The 14584-nt window shown below is 61.4% G+C and overlaps 3 protein-coding genes and 1 non-coding gene across 9 annotated transcripts; 1 reads left to right on the top strand and 3 right to left on the bottom strand.

Annotated features, from left to right (window-relative positions):
* Positions 1–848: 848 nt before the first annotated feature.
* STPG3 (sperm-tail PG-rich repeat containing 3) lies at positions 849–4592 on the bottom strand. Of its 4 annotated transcripts, none has more exons than XM_078436199.2 (6): positions 4503–4592; positions 3597–3729; positions 2665–2822; positions 2413–2547; positions 2219–2307; positions 849–1619 (listed from the first exon to the last, which is right to left on the bottom strand). In XM_078436199.2, exons 3-6 carry the CDS (start codon positions 2765–2767, stop codon positions 1068–1070), a joined length of 879 nt encoding a protein of 292 aa, XP_078292325.1. In that variant the 5' UTR covers positions 2768–2822; positions 3597–3729; positions 4503–4592; the 3' UTR covers positions 849–1067. The 4 variants fall into 4 exon arrangements, with proteins under 4 accessions (XP_078292325.1, XP_078292324.1, XP_078292323.1 ...); XM_078436198.2 differs by lacking the exon at positions 4503–4592 and adding an exon at positions 3947–4316; XM_078436197.2 differs by lacking the exons at positions 3597–3729; positions 4503–4592 and adding an exon at positions 2944–3092 and having other exon boundaries at positions 849–1201; positions 1319–1619.
* On the top strand, positions 3160–9457 carry CIMIP2A (ciliary microtubule inner protein 2A). Of its 3 annotated transcripts, XM_060628873.3 has the most exons (8): positions 3160–3428; positions 5096–5221; positions 7209–7423; positions 7505–7770; positions 7859–7985; positions 8323–8417; positions 8779–8896; positions 9247–9457. In XM_060628873.3, exons 2-8 carry the CDS (start codon positions 5166–5168, stop codon positions 9333–9335), a joined length of 966 nt encoding a protein of 321 aa, XP_060484856.1. In that variant the 5' UTR covers positions 3160–3428; positions 5096–5165; the 3' UTR covers positions 9336–9457. The 3 variants fall into 3 exon arrangements, with proteins under 3 accessions (XP_060484856.1, XP_078292326.1, XP_060484857.2); XM_078436200.1 differs by lacking the exons at positions 3160–3428; positions 8779–8896 and having other exon boundaries at positions 5111–5221; XM_060628874.3 differs by lacking the exons at positions 3160–3428; positions 8779–8896; positions 9247–9457 and adding an exon at positions 8644–8730 and having other exon boundaries at positions 5111–5221.
* Positions 6259–6343, bottom strand: TRNAR-UCG (transfer RNA arginine (anticodon UCG)). Its single transcript has one exon. It is a non-coding gene; the product is annotated as a tRNA-Arg (tRNA).
* On the bottom strand, positions 9328–11795 carry TUBB4B (tubulin beta 4B class IVb). Its single transcript, XM_078436195.2, has 4 exons — positions 11654–11795; positions 11267–11375; positions 11052–11162; positions 9328–10542 (listed from the first exon to the last, which is right to left on the bottom strand). The coding sequence occupies exons 1-4, from the start codon at positions 11708–11710 to the stop codon at positions 9482–9484; spliced, it is 1338 nt and encodes a 445-aa protein (XP_078292321.1). The 5' UTR covers positions 11711–11795; the 3' UTR covers positions 9328–9481.
* Between the last annotated feature and the right edge of the window lie 2789 nt (positions 11796–14584).

Genomic DNA, 14584 nt, shown 5'->3' with positions numbered 1-14584 from the left:
TTGAGCACTAGGGGTTGCCAGTGGCGCAGCAGCAAGCAGAGCCCCCTGAGCCAAGTTCCCAAGACCAGGACTCTCACAGCTCTGTCTCTGTTGCCTGCTGCCTGAGCTGGTCAGCCCAGGGCCCTGGGACGGCCATCTGCAGTCCCACTGCTCCGATTCCCAGGGGTGCTGGCACTCAAGCCCTAGAAGAGGTCACAGGTGGGCTGCATTCAGACCCCCTGGGCCTTGGCCCCCCTGCAGAATGGGGCGATGTCCACACCACAGGAGCAGCTGTTGCAGTGCCTTTTTGAAGGGGTCAAGCTCTGGCCCAGGACTTGGGTGGCATAGGGGGGAATCCCTGGAGGAATTGGTGCAGTCACCACCGGCTGCAGTGAGGCCCTTGGAGGGAGGCACTCTTGGCGACAACCCCTGGGTAGAAGGGCAGGTTGCTGCCGTGGGCAAGCGCAGGGCCCTAACAAGTGAAGGCCCAGGAAGTCTGTTGGCTGTGGCGTGGCCCGCACAGCCCCAGGCGAGTTCATAGGGTCTTTGGTCAGGAGCTGAAGGATGTAGAGCCAGGCCCTGGCAAGCTGGTCCCCTGGGTCCTCCCTGGTGGCTGGGCAGGCTTTGGGTGGGCTGGCAGCTGCACCAGTCTGCCAGGTAGCACAGCTAGATGAGGGTGTCCTGTACTGCCCACAGGTCTCCCTCCCATCCCGTCCCCCACCAGGAAGTCCCAGGCTGCACCCCACCCACCCTAGAGAAGAGAGCACTGAAGGGGAAGCAAAGGGAGACCCCTGGCTGAGGAAAGCCAAACATGGCAGGTCAGCAGCAGGCCACATCCGTGGGACAGCTCACGAAAGACACAACAGAGCTGGAAAGAACCAACAGCATCTCTGTGTGGCAAGGGGGTGGGCAGGTGAGGGCTTCCAGCTGGGCCCTCCTTGCTGTCCGCAGCTCACAGAGGGATTGGCCGGCCAGGAGGGGGCATCAGAGGTGCCCAGAGAGTCAGAAAGCCAAGCTGCCCCCCCCCCCCCCCCCGGGGAGACCAGGGTTCCGCGGATAACCGGCCGGCCGGCTGAGCCCAGCAGGGGCTACAGCGTGCAGAAGGGTCCTGTGTCATGGCGCTTGGGTCTTCGCACGCCCTGGATGACCACCCCAGGTGCTGAGGGGAAGCGCGAGTTATAGCAATCCTCCACATGGTAGGCAGCTGGGCCGGGAGTGTGGGCTGCGGAGAGAAGGCGGGAGCCCCACCCAAGCTGCGGCGCCAGCTCCCAGCTCCCCACAGGCTGAGTCCCCCGTCCTGCTCCCAGGGCCTGGCCTCTGTCATCAGAAGCCTCCTTACAGGAGCTGATCCAGGAGGCGAACGCAGGTGAACGGCTCATGGAGAAGGCGGGCGGGCGGTGGCTCTGCAGCCGGCACCCAGGAGAGATGTCGTAGGTGTTGGGGCCTGGGCGCTTCTCGCCCCCCGGGGCCGGAGGAGGGGCCTGGAGCCGGGGCTGGGCACGGTAACCCGCACCCCCGGCCCGCAGCAGCCCCGGCCGGGAGCGGGCCTCAACTGTCTTGGAGGCGGGGCGGCGGCCCCCAAAGCTGAAGGCCGGGCAGGCAGGCCGGTTGAGTGGTTGATAGTCCGCGGGCGATGGCCACTGAGGGGAAAGAGGCTGCTGCAGGCCCCTCCCGCCCTCCCACAGGTCCCCTATCCACGCCCCCTCAGGCTTCTCCTCCAACCCTCCCCCACAGGCCTCGCCCCCTCGGGCCCCCTTCCCGCCCGCCCCACAAGCCCCGCCCCCAAAGGCCCCTCCTCCAGCCCGCCCTCCACAGGCCTCGCCCCCACCAGCCCATTCCCGCCCCGCAGGCCCCTCCTCTAACCCGCCCCCATAGGCCCCGCCCCTCCCAGACCCCTTCCGCGCACCCCCACGGGCCCCGCCCCCGCAGGCCTCTCCTCCAACCCGCCCCCACAGGCCTCGCCCCCTCGGGCTCCCTTCCCGCCCGCCCTACAAGCCCCGCCCCCAAAGGCCCCTCCTCCAGCCCGCTCTCCACAGGCCTCGCCCCCACCAGCCAATCCCGCCCCACAGACCCCTCCTCCGGCCCGCGCCCACAGCCCCCGCCCCAGAAGCCCCGCCCCCCGCAGACCCCCCCTTCCGCGCCCCCACAGGCTCCTCCTCCGACACGCCCCCAGGCCCCGCCCCTCTCAGGCCCCCATCTTCCAGCCCGCCCCACAGGACCTGTCCTGCCGGCCCTCCACCTTTTGCTCTTGGTTAAAGTCGACTTTCTGTGTGAAGGGGCTTTCGCTCTGGAACCACGCTGTCTGCCACGCCCTGCGGCCACCGCCCTCTGCAGTAGCGGCAGCGTGGTTGGGAAGGGAAGGCTAGTAGCCGGAGCCCCACTCCCAGGGTAGGGGGCGAGCGGTGTGGAGGGGCGCAGGGAGGGGCCGCGCACCGCGGGTGGAGTGCTTGCGGCCGAAGCTGAAGTGGGGATGTGGGGAGCACTCGCGTATTGAAGCATCGGGCACCTGGTACTTGGTGGGGCCGGGGATCTGCAGGTCGGTCACGATGGGTGGGCGCCGCTCCAGTACTGGCAGGAAGCAAGCTCTGGGCCTAGAGTCTCCACAGGCGCCTCCCCCCCACCCCCACCCCCCGCCCGCCTCCCCAGACCAGACGGAGGTAGGGGGTAGCCAGGACCCTTACTCACACAGCTCCTTCAGGTTCTGGGTGCAGATAGGGGGACGCTCCTGGGGGGGACTCATTTGCATCCCGAGGCCAGGTGGGAACTCCTGCCCTCCAGGGGTCCACATCTCCTCCCAGGCGGCCCCTGGCGGGGGGCCCAGCAACAAGACACAGGCCTTGGGCCTATAAGGGAGACAGACAAGCACCATCCAACCAGTCCAACAGCCACTGCATTTGGGCTACCCCCCCCCCCCCCCCCCACACACACACACCCGAGCCCACCCACGGCTCCCTGGGAAGTTACTGGTATGGCACAAGTGTCTTCTGCCTCAGGGGGCCATGGGTCCAGTGTTTGCCTCCATTGATGTAAAAATTTGCCAGGAATTTCACAGCCTTCTGGTCAAAATTCATCCTCAAAGTGTCTTGCTCCCTTCCCCAGGGACACCTCAGAGCTCTGTGACCTCACTGGCCAGTCAATGGGCACCCCCGGCCTCCATTGCCAGGGACTCCCTGGAGAAGGAACACTGCCCAGCCCTGGAGGGACTGCCCCAGGGGGCCCCTCTGAGGGGCCCCTCCCCTGGCCTGCCAGGTGGGCCACCCTGGTGTCAGCCTTGGCCAGGAGGACCCCTAGTCGGCCCCAGTGACTCCTGGCTTGGCCTCATTTCCTCTCTTCTCCCTTCTTATCCCAACCCTCTCCTCTCATAGAATGGGGGGGTCCCCTGGAGAGCCGGGGTCCACTTTAGCAGGGCTTCTGGGAGGACCGAGGCCTCCGCACAGGGATGAGGAGAGGTGGGTGCTATGGGATGCCCAGCTGTGCAGTGCCATCCAGAATGAGGCAGTAGGGGGGTAGGGTGGAGGGATCCAGGGAAACTCCCTGGAGGAGGAGGGGCTCCTACTGGAAACCCAGCCTCAAAAAAGAAAAGTAATGGCAGGTGGGCCTGGGTGAACCATGCTGACCGTAGAGGCTGTCTTGGGACTGGAGCTGCCTGGTGGCTACACGGGTGCCAGGCAGTACGGAGATGTGGGGGCCCATCTTCCGCTTAGGAGCACAGAGGCTGTCAGGTGTCACAGATGAATGGGGCTGCTCAGGCTGAAATGCAAAGGAACAGTAAGCCCAAATGAGTGCGAGCCTGCTTGGGCACCATGGCCCTTGCTGTGCCCTCTGCAACTGACCAGCCTGTCAGCCCCAGCCCTGTTCTTGACCTAATCGGTGCAGACAGGGCCCAGTCAGGAACATCTTATCCTCCAGGCCCACCCTACCTAGACCCAGTCTCTTTCTCTCCTGATCCCTTCCATCCAGCACTGACCCTGCCTGGCCTCCAGAGGTGCTCCGGATGGAGGGACACACGGACAAATGGAGACTTGCTTGAGGAAACATGTGTTTCCTTAGGGTGAGGGGCTCACAACCCGTGCTCAGGGCCCTTCCCTTGTACAGTGTTCTCTGAGAGCATAATTGACAGTGGCTGTAGGTGGAGCTTTATTAACAAAGCACTGAACATTTGGGTTAGTTCTGACTGCTCCCTGTAACACCTGTTACTGTGATGGGTGACACAGCACAGATGTCTTCAGCTCAGTCAGTCATTCCTTGGAGTAGATAGATTCCTACGAGTGGAAGCGCCCCGTCAAAGATCGTAGTGTCTTGTGTGGATGTGATATGTATTCCAGGTGCTGTCTGGACAGTGCCTGGGACCTTGCTGGCAATGAGCATCAAAGACCTCCAACATCAGACCTCAACAGTGTTTATTTCAGGTTCAGTCTTCTGTGTATAGACTCTGGGGTCTTAAGATGTTCATTACATGGGCATTTTTCTATCATTGCACTAATTTTTCTTGTCTTTGTTTTATAAAGTTTCTATACTCGTACATGTCTGTCCACAACACTCGTTGCAATCTTTGTTCCCAATTCGTAGTCTGCCTTTGAGTAGTTTTTCTTCAACAGGTACTAGAATCTGCTAATTTCTTCTTTGGTTGGTACCTTCCTTTGTTTTTATAGTTGGAAAGTCATTCCTATACAACAAAATAAAATCACATCAGGAATTGTTTAAAATGGAAGACAGTGCCCAGTTCCAGGGGAAAGGCTCTCCAGGACAGAGTCGCAACAGCTCTGAAGCTCAGAAACCCCCGGACGAGGCTTCCCACGATGCCCGTGAAGCTTCCAGAGCCTCTGGTCTCAGGAGTGGGCTTGGGTGGGGAAGCTACTTTTCAGCTGGCTGCTGGCCTCCTGGGGGCAGCAAGAGTCCAGGCCTCGTTCCGCCCCACACTTCCTGACAGGCCCAAGACAGCTGTCCCAATTCTGTGAGCCCAGGGAACTTCAGTGTGACACCTCCTTAGCCTGTTGCTTGTCTGGGCCTAGGCGTCCCGCCTGTAAGATGGGAGCACTCACAGGGTTAAGGAAGGGCCCGGCCCAGGTAGGGCCCAACAGTGGCAGGCCTCTTCACAATGGTTTCCGGGCAACAGGGACTCCTCTCAGGGAAGGGAGTCAGACACTGAAAGGGGCTGGAGCCATCAAAGGCGCTATTGAGGCAAGATGACAGCTACTCAGAAACACAACCTCTTCACGCCAGAACCTCACTATATCCCTGGGTAAGTGCTGGAGCCCCGGGGGAGTCTGGGGTCTGCAGAGGATGGGGGAGGGCAGCAGGGGAAGGGCTCAAGGCCACCTGTGAAGACGGCACAGAAGCTGGTCTCCAGGGAGTGGGGACGAAGCCCGAGGGCCCCGGAGAGGCCTGGGGCAGGAGTGGTAGGGCGGGGCTGCCAGGGGCGCAGGCCTCCCCTCCCCTCTAGCACTGTGCTGAGAGCCCTAGCAGATGGCCAACAGGTCTGTTAAGAGCAGAAAACTGGGCACGGCCCAGCAGCTGGCAGAGGCTGGCCGAACAAACTCCGGACCCTCACTCCATAGAATGCTGCATGTTAGAAAGACATAAGCATCCGGAGTAAACTGACCGGCCAGGCTGTCAGGCTGCCTTACTCGGTACCCCCAAGGTAAAAACTAAAGTAAAAGTAAGCCCTCTCTGGAATATATGTGCACACCTACACACACGCACACACGCACACACACACACATCCACGGGAAAGAAAAAAGTCTGGGACACCTGGGTGGCTCAATCAGTTGAGTGAGTTCAAGCCCCACATTGGGCTCTCTGCTGTCAGCAAAGAGCCCACTTCGGATCCTCTGTCCCCCTCTCTCTGCCCCTCCCCTGCTTGTGCTGTCTCAAAAATAAACAAACATTAAAAAGAAGAAGAGAAAGAAAAGAAAAGGAAAGGAAAGGAAAGGAAAGGAAAGAAGAGAAGAGAAGAAAAGAGAAGAGAAGAGAAGAGAAAAGAAAAGAAAAGAAAAGGAAAGAAAAAAGAAAAGAATCCAGAAAGGAGTCAGACCCGACTTTCCACAATGGTTCTGGGCAAACATCAGGCCAGGTGATACAGAAGAGGGCTCTTACCCTTCTTGCCTCAGTCCTGCTTATCTCTCAAACTAGCAATTCTGCATTCACTTTGACAGTTTTTAAAAACACTTTTGAAACATTTATTTATTTTTGAGAGACAAAGCATGAGCAGGGGAGGGGTAGAGAGTGAGGGAGATACAAAATTGGAAGCAGGCTCCAGGCGCCGAGCTGTCAGCAGAGAGCCCGGTGTGGGGCTCGAACCCACAAACCGTGAGATCATGACCCGAGCCGAAGTCGGGCGCTCAACCGACTGAGCCACCCAGGCGCCCCCACACCTTTGACAATTTTTTGAAAGAAAACAATTTGCCTTCCTTGGGTGATCATACAGGCCCCACCGCTACCCCCATTCGGGGCCTGCACTGCAATGCCTGCACTACTCCTATCTCTCAAGGACACTCAGCCCAGCCGTTACCTCCTACCAGCAGCCCTCCCACCTGCTTTTCAAATCCTGGCTCCATACAGTTGGCTACTGGCCTCCCGGGGGGCCAAAGTCAGTGATGCCTTCCGGGGATACCACACTGTGTAGACTGGGCTGTGCCTCAGTCTGGTTCTGGGACCTGTCACCATCCCTGTAAATGCTTCAAAGGGGCAGAATCCCCCGTTCCTTCATCTTTTTTTTTTTTTAATGTTTATTTTTGAGAGAGAGAGAGAGAGAGAGAGAGTGAGTGTGTGAGTGTGGGAAGGGCAGAGATAGAGGGAGACACAGAATCCGAAGCAGGCTCCAGACTCCGAGCTGTCAGCACAGAGCCCGATGCGAAAGAACTCACAAACCTTGAGATCATGACCCGAACCGAAGTCAGACGCTTAACCGACTGAGCCACCCAGGCGCGCCCCCCCCCCCAACCCCTTCCCGTTCCCTCATCTTTAAGCTCCTTGTTCGTGGGTGGCTGGGTAGAGAGTGGACGGCAGTCTGGTGGTGATAAGACTGCATCTCACCGGTGGGGCAGACCTATTGTCAGTGCTTGGCCTGTGCCGCCCATCCAAGCCTCAAGAGCCCCTGAAAGCAGCTGCTACTGAGATTCCCATTCTGTGAGGTCAGGTACCTTTGCCTGTGGCCGGCAGGCTGGATCCACACCCTGTCACAAGGGTCCTGCCCTTGCCCACTGGCCCTCCTCCTCCTCCCTCCGCAGCTATGCCGGCTTCTATCCGCAGCTGCGCTACCAGGTGGGGAACACCTACGGGCGCACCACAGCGCAGCTGCTCACAGACCCCAGCGTGAGGAAGAGCCCCTGCTCGGTGTTGTCCCCCATATCCAAGCCCAAGTTCATCGAGGACTTCAGCAAGTCCAAACCACCTTTGATCCCCTGCCGCGACCTGACTGAGCCCTACATCCCCCACTACACCGGTGAGCCCTCCGCCACCAGTCTTGCCTGTCCCAGGCCCACCCTCCTGGGTGCCATCACTCACACTCACCCTATCCATATAGGTCTGAAGCCCTATAAGAACTTTGAGATCCTGGGCCGGTTCCCACCCCAGGAGGTGAATGCCCAGGAGGGGCCGTCGGGGGCAGAGAATGTATCCAGGCAGGTCCTGCGGCCTGCGGGCTTCATGCCCTACCCCCCTTACCCTCCGTGCCCACCAGGCAGGAAGGGGGACTCCAGAGACTTTGGACACCCAGGCCTGCGGCTGGCATACGGTGAGGAAGGCTGGAAGAGCGCCTCCCCTGTCCACGAGGCCCCTGAGCGGGCCCAGGTAACTGGGAGATGTGCTGGGATCAAGCCTCACCCCTGCCAGACGCAGGTGGGGCTGAGGCAGTGACTTGCCCCCCCTCCCATCCCAGCTATACCACTGCAGGAGGGATGAACACCCACCCCCAGCCCACCAGCAGGAGACATTGGATGTGGGCAGGTTTCACAGGCTGCCCCAGCTGGACCACCCCAACCTGATCCAACGCAAAGCCATCTCAGGTGGGTGCCCAGGGCCTGGGTGCGAGCACACTCCCGCCCCGCCCCACCCCCCAACGAGGCTCTAAGGAGCCCAGGCAGGATGAGGGGGAGCAAGTGAGGAGGGCTGCCGGTGGGTCTGCCCCCACCCATGCTCCTGCCCTGACAGCGGTTTCCTAGAGCCCAGCCTCTCCCAAGGTGGGATGCTCCAGCCCACCCACTGCCGCCCGGCCCCAACAGGAAACTGACGTTTAGGGAAGGAGCCCCAACAGACTTCCCTGACATACCTGGGGACAGGTGGGTACGCCCAGAGAAAGGTGGAGGGGACCTGGGGCAGGACCCTGATGACTCCATCCCCTAGGCTATGCTGGCTTTGTCCCTCGCTTTGCCTGGGTGATGGGGGTGAATTACTGCGATGGTGTCACACAGGCTATGGACGAGTTTGACAAGAATCAGGTACGAGGACGTCATCTCTGGGCCTGCTCCCAAATGCCCATCATGGCCCGCAAGGTGGTGTCCGCACCTCCCGGGAGGCAGGAGCATGGCCAAGGCTCAGCCGGCTTCCCCAGAGGGGACTGTGGAGGGCAGGCTTCCTCAGAGGCCTGGGGAGGGGGGACTGCCTGGCCCAAAGAGGCTGCTCCCCCTCATGCTTCTGACCAGACCTAGGCTCACTACTCCCCAGCATCGTGGGGAGAAGGCAGGGCAGAAGAGACCTTGGGAGCATTAGCCACTTCTCAGATCACCAGCCCAGCCTCCATTACCCGTCGCACTTACTGGTTGGTGAAGGCAGCACGTCAGCACCTGCCTGTTTCCACAGTTCCTGATCAAAAATCCCATCTGTGCCCTGGGTGAAAGGCTGCCCAGAACACACTGGCCCAGCAACACCATCTATAACAGCAAGGGCCTGATACCTTTCTACATGGGGTTTATACCATGTGAGTACACAACAGACACCACCCCCCCCCCCCCCCACTTGCTCAACAAGGGCAGAGTGACCAGGCTGCTCCAGGAAGGAGTTGGGTGACTGGGGTCCCCTACCCACGCTGTACCACTGGCACAGAGCCAGCGGTACGATCCCAGGGTTCATATCCCCCCTGGCGTGGAAAGGGCTCAGCCCCTTACTCAAAGCCAGAGGCTGGCTGCTTCCAGACCACGCTGGTCCTCCAGAGGTTCAGTGTGGACAGGCCAAGCCCATCTTCAGGAGGCAGGTGCCCAGGGTAGCCCTCTGAATGCCCTACCTGGGTGTGGGCAAGGCTGGGGCTCAGCTGCGGTGTTCCCCTTACAGCCATGCAAGACAACTACGCAATGACGTTTGGCAACAGCACCCGCAAAGCCTATCAGAAGGAACTGGAGAGGCGAGACCAGACACTATGAAAATGCTTTAATGGTGGCGTCTGTACAGCATGTGACGTCAAGACAAGGAAAAGAGCAAGTGCACACAGAGACATGGCTATCAGAGAACAGACCGTGAGCGAATAAAGAGTTCACACAGCTTCCGCGTGCTTTACCGGGTGTCAGCTCTAGGCCACCTCTTCCTCTGCCTCCTCCTCAAACTCGCCCTCCTCCTCGGCCGTGGCGTCCTGGTACTGCTGGTACTCGGACACCAGGTCGTTCATGTTGCTCTCGGCCTCGGTGAACTCCATCTCGTCCATGCCCTCGCCCGTGTACCAGTGCAGGAAGGCCTTGCGCCGGAACATGGCCGTGAACTGCTCCGAGATGCGCTTGAACAGCTCCTGGATGGCCGTGCTGTTGCCGATGAAGGTGGCGGACATTTTCAGCCCCCGGGGCGGGATGTCACAGACGGCGGTCTTCACGTTGTTGGGGATCCACTCGACGAAGTAGCTGCTGTTCTTGTTTTGGACGTTCAGCATCTGCTCGTCCACCTCCTTCATGGACATGCGACCCCTGAACACTGCGGCCACGGTCAGGTAGCGGCCGTGGCGGGGGTCACAGGCAGCCATCATGTTCTTCGCATCGAACATCTGCTGGGTGAGCTCGGGCACCGTCAGGGCCCGGTACTGTTGGCTGCCTCGGCTGGTCAGTGGGGCGAAGCCGGGCATGAAGAAATGCAGGCGGGGGAAGGGGACCATGTTGACAGCCAGCTTGCGCAGGTCAGCATTGAGCTGGCCGGGAAAGCGCAGGCAGGTGGTGACCCCGCTCATGGTGGCTGACACCAGGTGGTTGAGGTCCCCATAGGTAGGAGTGGTCAGTTTTAGGGTTCTGAAGCAGATGTCATAGAGGGCCTCGTTATCAATGCAATAGGTTTCGTCTGTGTTCTCTACGAGCTGATGGACCGAGAGGGTGGCGTTATAAGGCTCCACCACCGTGTCCGACACCTTGGGCGAGGGCACCACACTGAACGTGTTCATGATCCTGTCGGGGTACTCCTCCCGGATCTTGCTGATGAGGAGGGTACCCATCCCAGACCCGGTGCCCCCGCCCAGGGAGTGGGTCAGCTGGAAGCCCTGCAGGCAGTCACAGCTCTCGGCCTCCTTCCTCACGACATCCAAGACCGAGTCGACCAGCTCTGCACCTTCCGTGTAGTGCCCCTTGGCCCAGTTATTCCCGGCACCACTCTGACCTGTAAGAAGGCAGCCAGTCACTCTTTGCCGGGCATGTGGTCCCCACTGGTCACCCGTGCCAAAAAAACCCCAAATAACATGGTGTGAACTCAACCTGCAGGTAGAGGAAATGGACCCCCAAGCCAGAAGGTTAAGAGCCTGCCCGATTAAAAATTAAGTTAGGAATCAAGCCAAGATGGCTTAACAATAAGCCATCCCCTCCCACAGGCGGCCCCTGCCAATTCTCAAGGACAGATGAGCTGCAAACACAGCTTCCACTGCCTGCAATTCAACGTTTGTAGCAGAAAGATTACATCTGCTGACTCCTTCCCTGCGGGTGGACAGCTGGGCCTCCCTCCCAAAGCCGCTTTACGAGGAGATTGACTTCAGGGAGAGGAGGAAGGTGTCCATGGACGCTAGCGTCTGCTCAGGGGGCAGAGTGGATCAGGATCTCAGCTCTGCGGTACCGACGGCGGTGACCTTGGGCACCCCTTGACCTTTGAGCCGCCCAGCCCCTACCGCGGCTCACCGAAAACGAAGTTGTCTGGCCTGAAGATTTGACCGAAGGGTCCCGAGCGCACGGAATCCATGGTGCCCGGTTCCAGGTCCACGAGCACAGCTCGGGGCACATACTTGCCACCTGGGACGGGGGGGGGGGGGGGGGGGGAAGGGTAAGAGAACGTCAGCGAGAGAAGGGCCGCGGGGGAGGCAGGAAGGAGTTAGGAAAGGGGCGTGGTGTCTCACCGGTGGCCTCGTTGTAGTACACGTTGATCCGCTCCAACTGCAGGTCGCTATCGCCGTGGTAAGTGCCGGTAGGATCGATGCCATGCTCGTCACTGATCACCTCCCAGAACTGCGAGAGACGCCGGCGGGCCGGGCCGAGGCTGAGTCACGCCGGCGGGGCCCGGAATCGGCCCCGCCCCGGATGGGCGCGGCCCTCCCCTCCCCCGCCACCCCGCGGCCGCCTCCAGATCCGTCCCCGGGGGCCAGCGCCGCCGCCCCGGCCCCGACCCTGTGCCGGGCCGCAATGCGGGTCGCCGTCCGCCCACCGGCCCGCTGCCGCCATCTTTTCCGCCGCCCGCCCACCCGCCCGGGAGACCCGCGCCGGGGCCCGTGCGCCCCACTACCCACCTTAGCGCCGATCTGGTTGCCGCACTGGCCGGCCTGCAGGTGCACGATCTCCCTCATGGCAGCGGCGGCGGCGGCGGCGCGGGCGGAAGGACGGACGCAAGAGCCGAAGAACGGGCGCGCAGAGTGCTACAACCGACGCTCCGCCAACGCTTATATATCCGTCGCACCCGCCTCCGCCAGCCTCGTATTGGGCCGCGAGAACGAGGCTGGCAAACATCCTGGTTTGACTGGCTGTGTTTCCCGTCAATCCAACCGCCTAACACCCACCTTCCCACCGCCGTTCGCTCTTCATTGGTCAGCCTCGGTCTCCGCTCTCCCTATCAAAAACCCCTCCCTCGCGCTGCAGTACTCTGGCCATTGGGTGTTTCAAATGATTGATTTGTCCTCTCATTGGCTGGCTCCGGAGAGCACGCCGACCTAGGGCCAGCGTCCTGGTAACCGCCGCAGTGCCGCGGGGACGCGCGCGGGCGGGGCGGGCTCCGGGGGCGGGCTGCGGGCGCGGGCTGGGACTTATCGCCCCAGGGAGGGCCAGCCGGACGGGCCGAGGGGTGGGCGCAGTCCGCGGTCCGCGCCCCGGGAAACGCAGGTGGGGCGGCGGCGTAGGGCTGTGCCCTTGCGGGCCGCGCGCGCACACGTGCAGGAGACTGCAGCCCCGGGGGGCGAGCGCGCGGGCCGGGCCAGCCGAGCGCCTTCTCCGGCACGGCTGCCTAGGACCCCGGGGAACGAAACGAGGGGGCGGGGGCGGGGGGCGGCGCCGGGACGAGCGTGTGGGCGAGGCCTGGCGGTCCCGGGCTGCCCTCCTCGGTCCCAACGCCCGCTCCGGTCGCGGTCAGGTGAGGGAGCACGTGGGGCCTCGGCCCCGGGGCCTGGGGAGGGGAGGGAAGGGCGGGGGCCTGCCTGGCCGCGGCGCGCACTTGTTGTGGAGACGAGTTGGCCCCGCGCCGGTCGCCTGGTGCCTCGGCCCCAGGGGCGCACAGAGCTGCGTGGAGACGAGGGCGGGCCCCCGATCTCCGGGCGCTCCGTCCCCGCTCCCCACCCCCCCCCCGCCCCCCCCCGCCCACCATACCTGGGCTTGACAAATGCGTTTACTTTTTCTGTAGTTTGTGAAGGAAAAAACAGTTAAATTACATATGGTCGCATTTGTAATCAGTCGTTTTAAAAACTGCATTTGCGTACGTTTTTGTAACATTTTAAAACAACTGAATCACACCCTTTGGTCAGCCTTGAACTGTCTCCCTTGCTGTGGCCACTGGAGCCTCCCTAGATTCTGGTTTTCTCAGGGAACTTCCTACTTCCTTTGTCTCCCGACCCAGAGGTGTTGGGGGGCAATACCTGGTTATGTTCTGTAAGGAGAACGCACTTTCTTTGGATAACACCGTACGGTATGCGATACCGCGTTACTATGGCATACGTGCGACCTTAACATATTATGGAATGCGACGCCCGAAACTGAACTGTGGATGAAATTGTTGAGACAAGCAGCGTGCTGGCACAGAGGTTAGCATTTTCATCCCCTGGAGAGCGGTCTGCAGCTGGGCTCCTCCGGATTGCGGTCCTGGCCTGGAGGGTGAGTCAGCAGTCAGTCCCAGCGGGGCCTGGGGAACCAGCCCCCTCCCCCACATACCTGCCCGGAAGGTGGACCTAGCTTCTGTTGCTCACGGGTCTCCCTCCCCCCCCTCCCCCCAGCAGGTGCTGTGCACAGGGTCACTGCCTGGCATCCCGGTTTCCTCACAGTGCCCTGCAAAGTAACTCAGCTGCCCAAGCAGCAGTCGGCAAGGCCCGGCTCTGTGGCAGTCATAAACCCACAAATCGGGTGAGAAAGAGAGAAGCTCAGATGTCTCCCCCCCCCCCCCATGAGCCAGCGGGTGGTACAAAGCCCGGGGGAGGTTGCTCTTTGAGGTGTCTGTCAAAGCCTCTTCTCATCGCCCTCCCCCAGGGTGTATGGCCTGACATCCCCACTTTCTGGAAAAGGCCCGTGCCCACAGTTCAGTGTGGCACCTCCGCTTCATATGGGTGATGGAACAGAGGCTGTGTTTCTGCCCAGGTGTGAGCCTCCGAGCTCTGAGACACCAGCTTGTCCACCTTGCCCTTCACATTGTCCCCGTGAGATGGACACGGGAACAAGACAGCACAAGTCTCCCTGTGGCTCTCAGGCTTGAGCCCAAGAACCAAGGTGGCTGCTGCTGCACTGGGCTGGCTGGCGGAGGCCCTGCAGATCCCCACCCTGAGCCAAAGCGGTTCCTGCCACAGTGTGCAGAGATGGGCCTTAATGGGGCAGCAGGGCCAGCCCCGGGGGCCTGGGCCCCGTGGGGGTCCGTGGCCGGGAGCCATGCAGGGCAGAGAGGGCCAGACGTGCTGGGAAGCCTGGGCAGGGGCCGTGGGAGTGCTGGGCGCCTGCCCCTCCCGCCCCAGCCTGCAGCTGTTGGAGGCATCCACAAACGAAGGCTCTGTTTACTCGTGGCCATGGTCCCAGCGGGAGGGTGCGTTACCGCCGGGCAGGGGCAGCAGGCAGACAGTCCTTCACGGCCTCAAAGGACCTGCAGTCAGCCTTTGTGGGCGGCCTCACCCGCCCCGGAAGGAGGGATGCATGGGGTACTTTCTTCCCCTCTCTCTGTGTCCCCACAGTGGGGACAGAAAGCTTCCACCACCACCACCACCACCACCGCCCCCAATCTCCCCAGGGAACTAGCCAGGCCCAGCCCCACCTCTGGGAACTTTCATCAGAGGAACCTTGAGGCTGATGTCCACCACCAGGAGCGTCCTGAGGTCACTGAAATCGGAGGGAACCAAGCTGTCATGGATGAGCCTGCTGCGGGGGTCTTGATCCCATGAGCCCCAGAACAAGTAGCTACCTCCCTCAGTGGGCAGTGAACTTCAGGCTTAGGAGGCCTGGGATCTTGGGGGGGGGGGGGACAGGGGACATGGGGAATG

This window comes from Panthera onca, chromosome D4 (assembly GCF_046562875.1).
Source record: "Panthera onca isolate mPanOnc1 chromosome D4, mPanOnc1 haplotype 2, whole genome shotgun sequence".
Lineage (NCBI taxonomy): Eukaryota > Metazoa > Chordata > Mammalia > Carnivora > Felidae > Panthera > Panthera onca.
The sequence above is the reverse complement of the archived record's forward strand: the minus strand, read 5'-3'. Positions and strand labels throughout refer to the sequence as shown.

Bases quoted from the DNA above. Each gene is read 5' to 3' on its own strand.
- STPG3 (XM_078436196.2), bottom strand. From the start codon at position 3,050: ATGAATTTTGACCAGAAGGCTGTGAAATTCCTGGCAAATTTTTACATC. The intron at 2,823-2,943 runs GTAACTTCCCAG...TCTCCCTTATAG, and splicing joins AAGACACTTGTGCCATACCA to GCCCAAGGCCTGTGTCTTGT. The intron at 1,620-2,218 runs GTGGAGGGCCGG...CTTTCCCCTCAG, and splicing joins ACTTTAACCAAGAGCAAAAG to TGGCCATCGCCCGCGGACTA.
- CIMIP2A (XM_060628873.3), top strand. From the start codon at position 5,166: ATGACAGCTACTCAGAAACACAACCTCTTCACGCCAGAACCTCACTAT. The intron at 5,222-7,208 runs GTAAGTGCTGGA...CTCCCTCCGCAG, and splicing joins GAACCTCACTATATCCCTGG to CTATGCCGGCTTCTATCCGC. The intron at 7,424-7,504 runs GTGAGCCCTCCG...CTATCCATATAG, and splicing joins CTACATCCCCCACTACACCG to GTCTGAAGCCCTATAAGAAC.
- TUBB4B (XM_078436195.2), bottom strand. From the start codon at position 11,710: ATGAGGGAGATCGTGCACCTGCAGGCCGGCCAGTGCGGCAACCAGATC. The intron at 11,163-11,266 runs GTGAGACACCAC...CCCCCGTCCCAG, and splicing joins GTACTACAACGAGGCCACCG to GTGGCAAGTATGTGCCCCGA. The intron at 10,543-11,051 runs GTGAGCCGCGGT...GCCTTCTTACAG, and splicing joins GCCAGACAACTTCGTTTTCG to GTCAGAGTGGTGCCGGGAAT.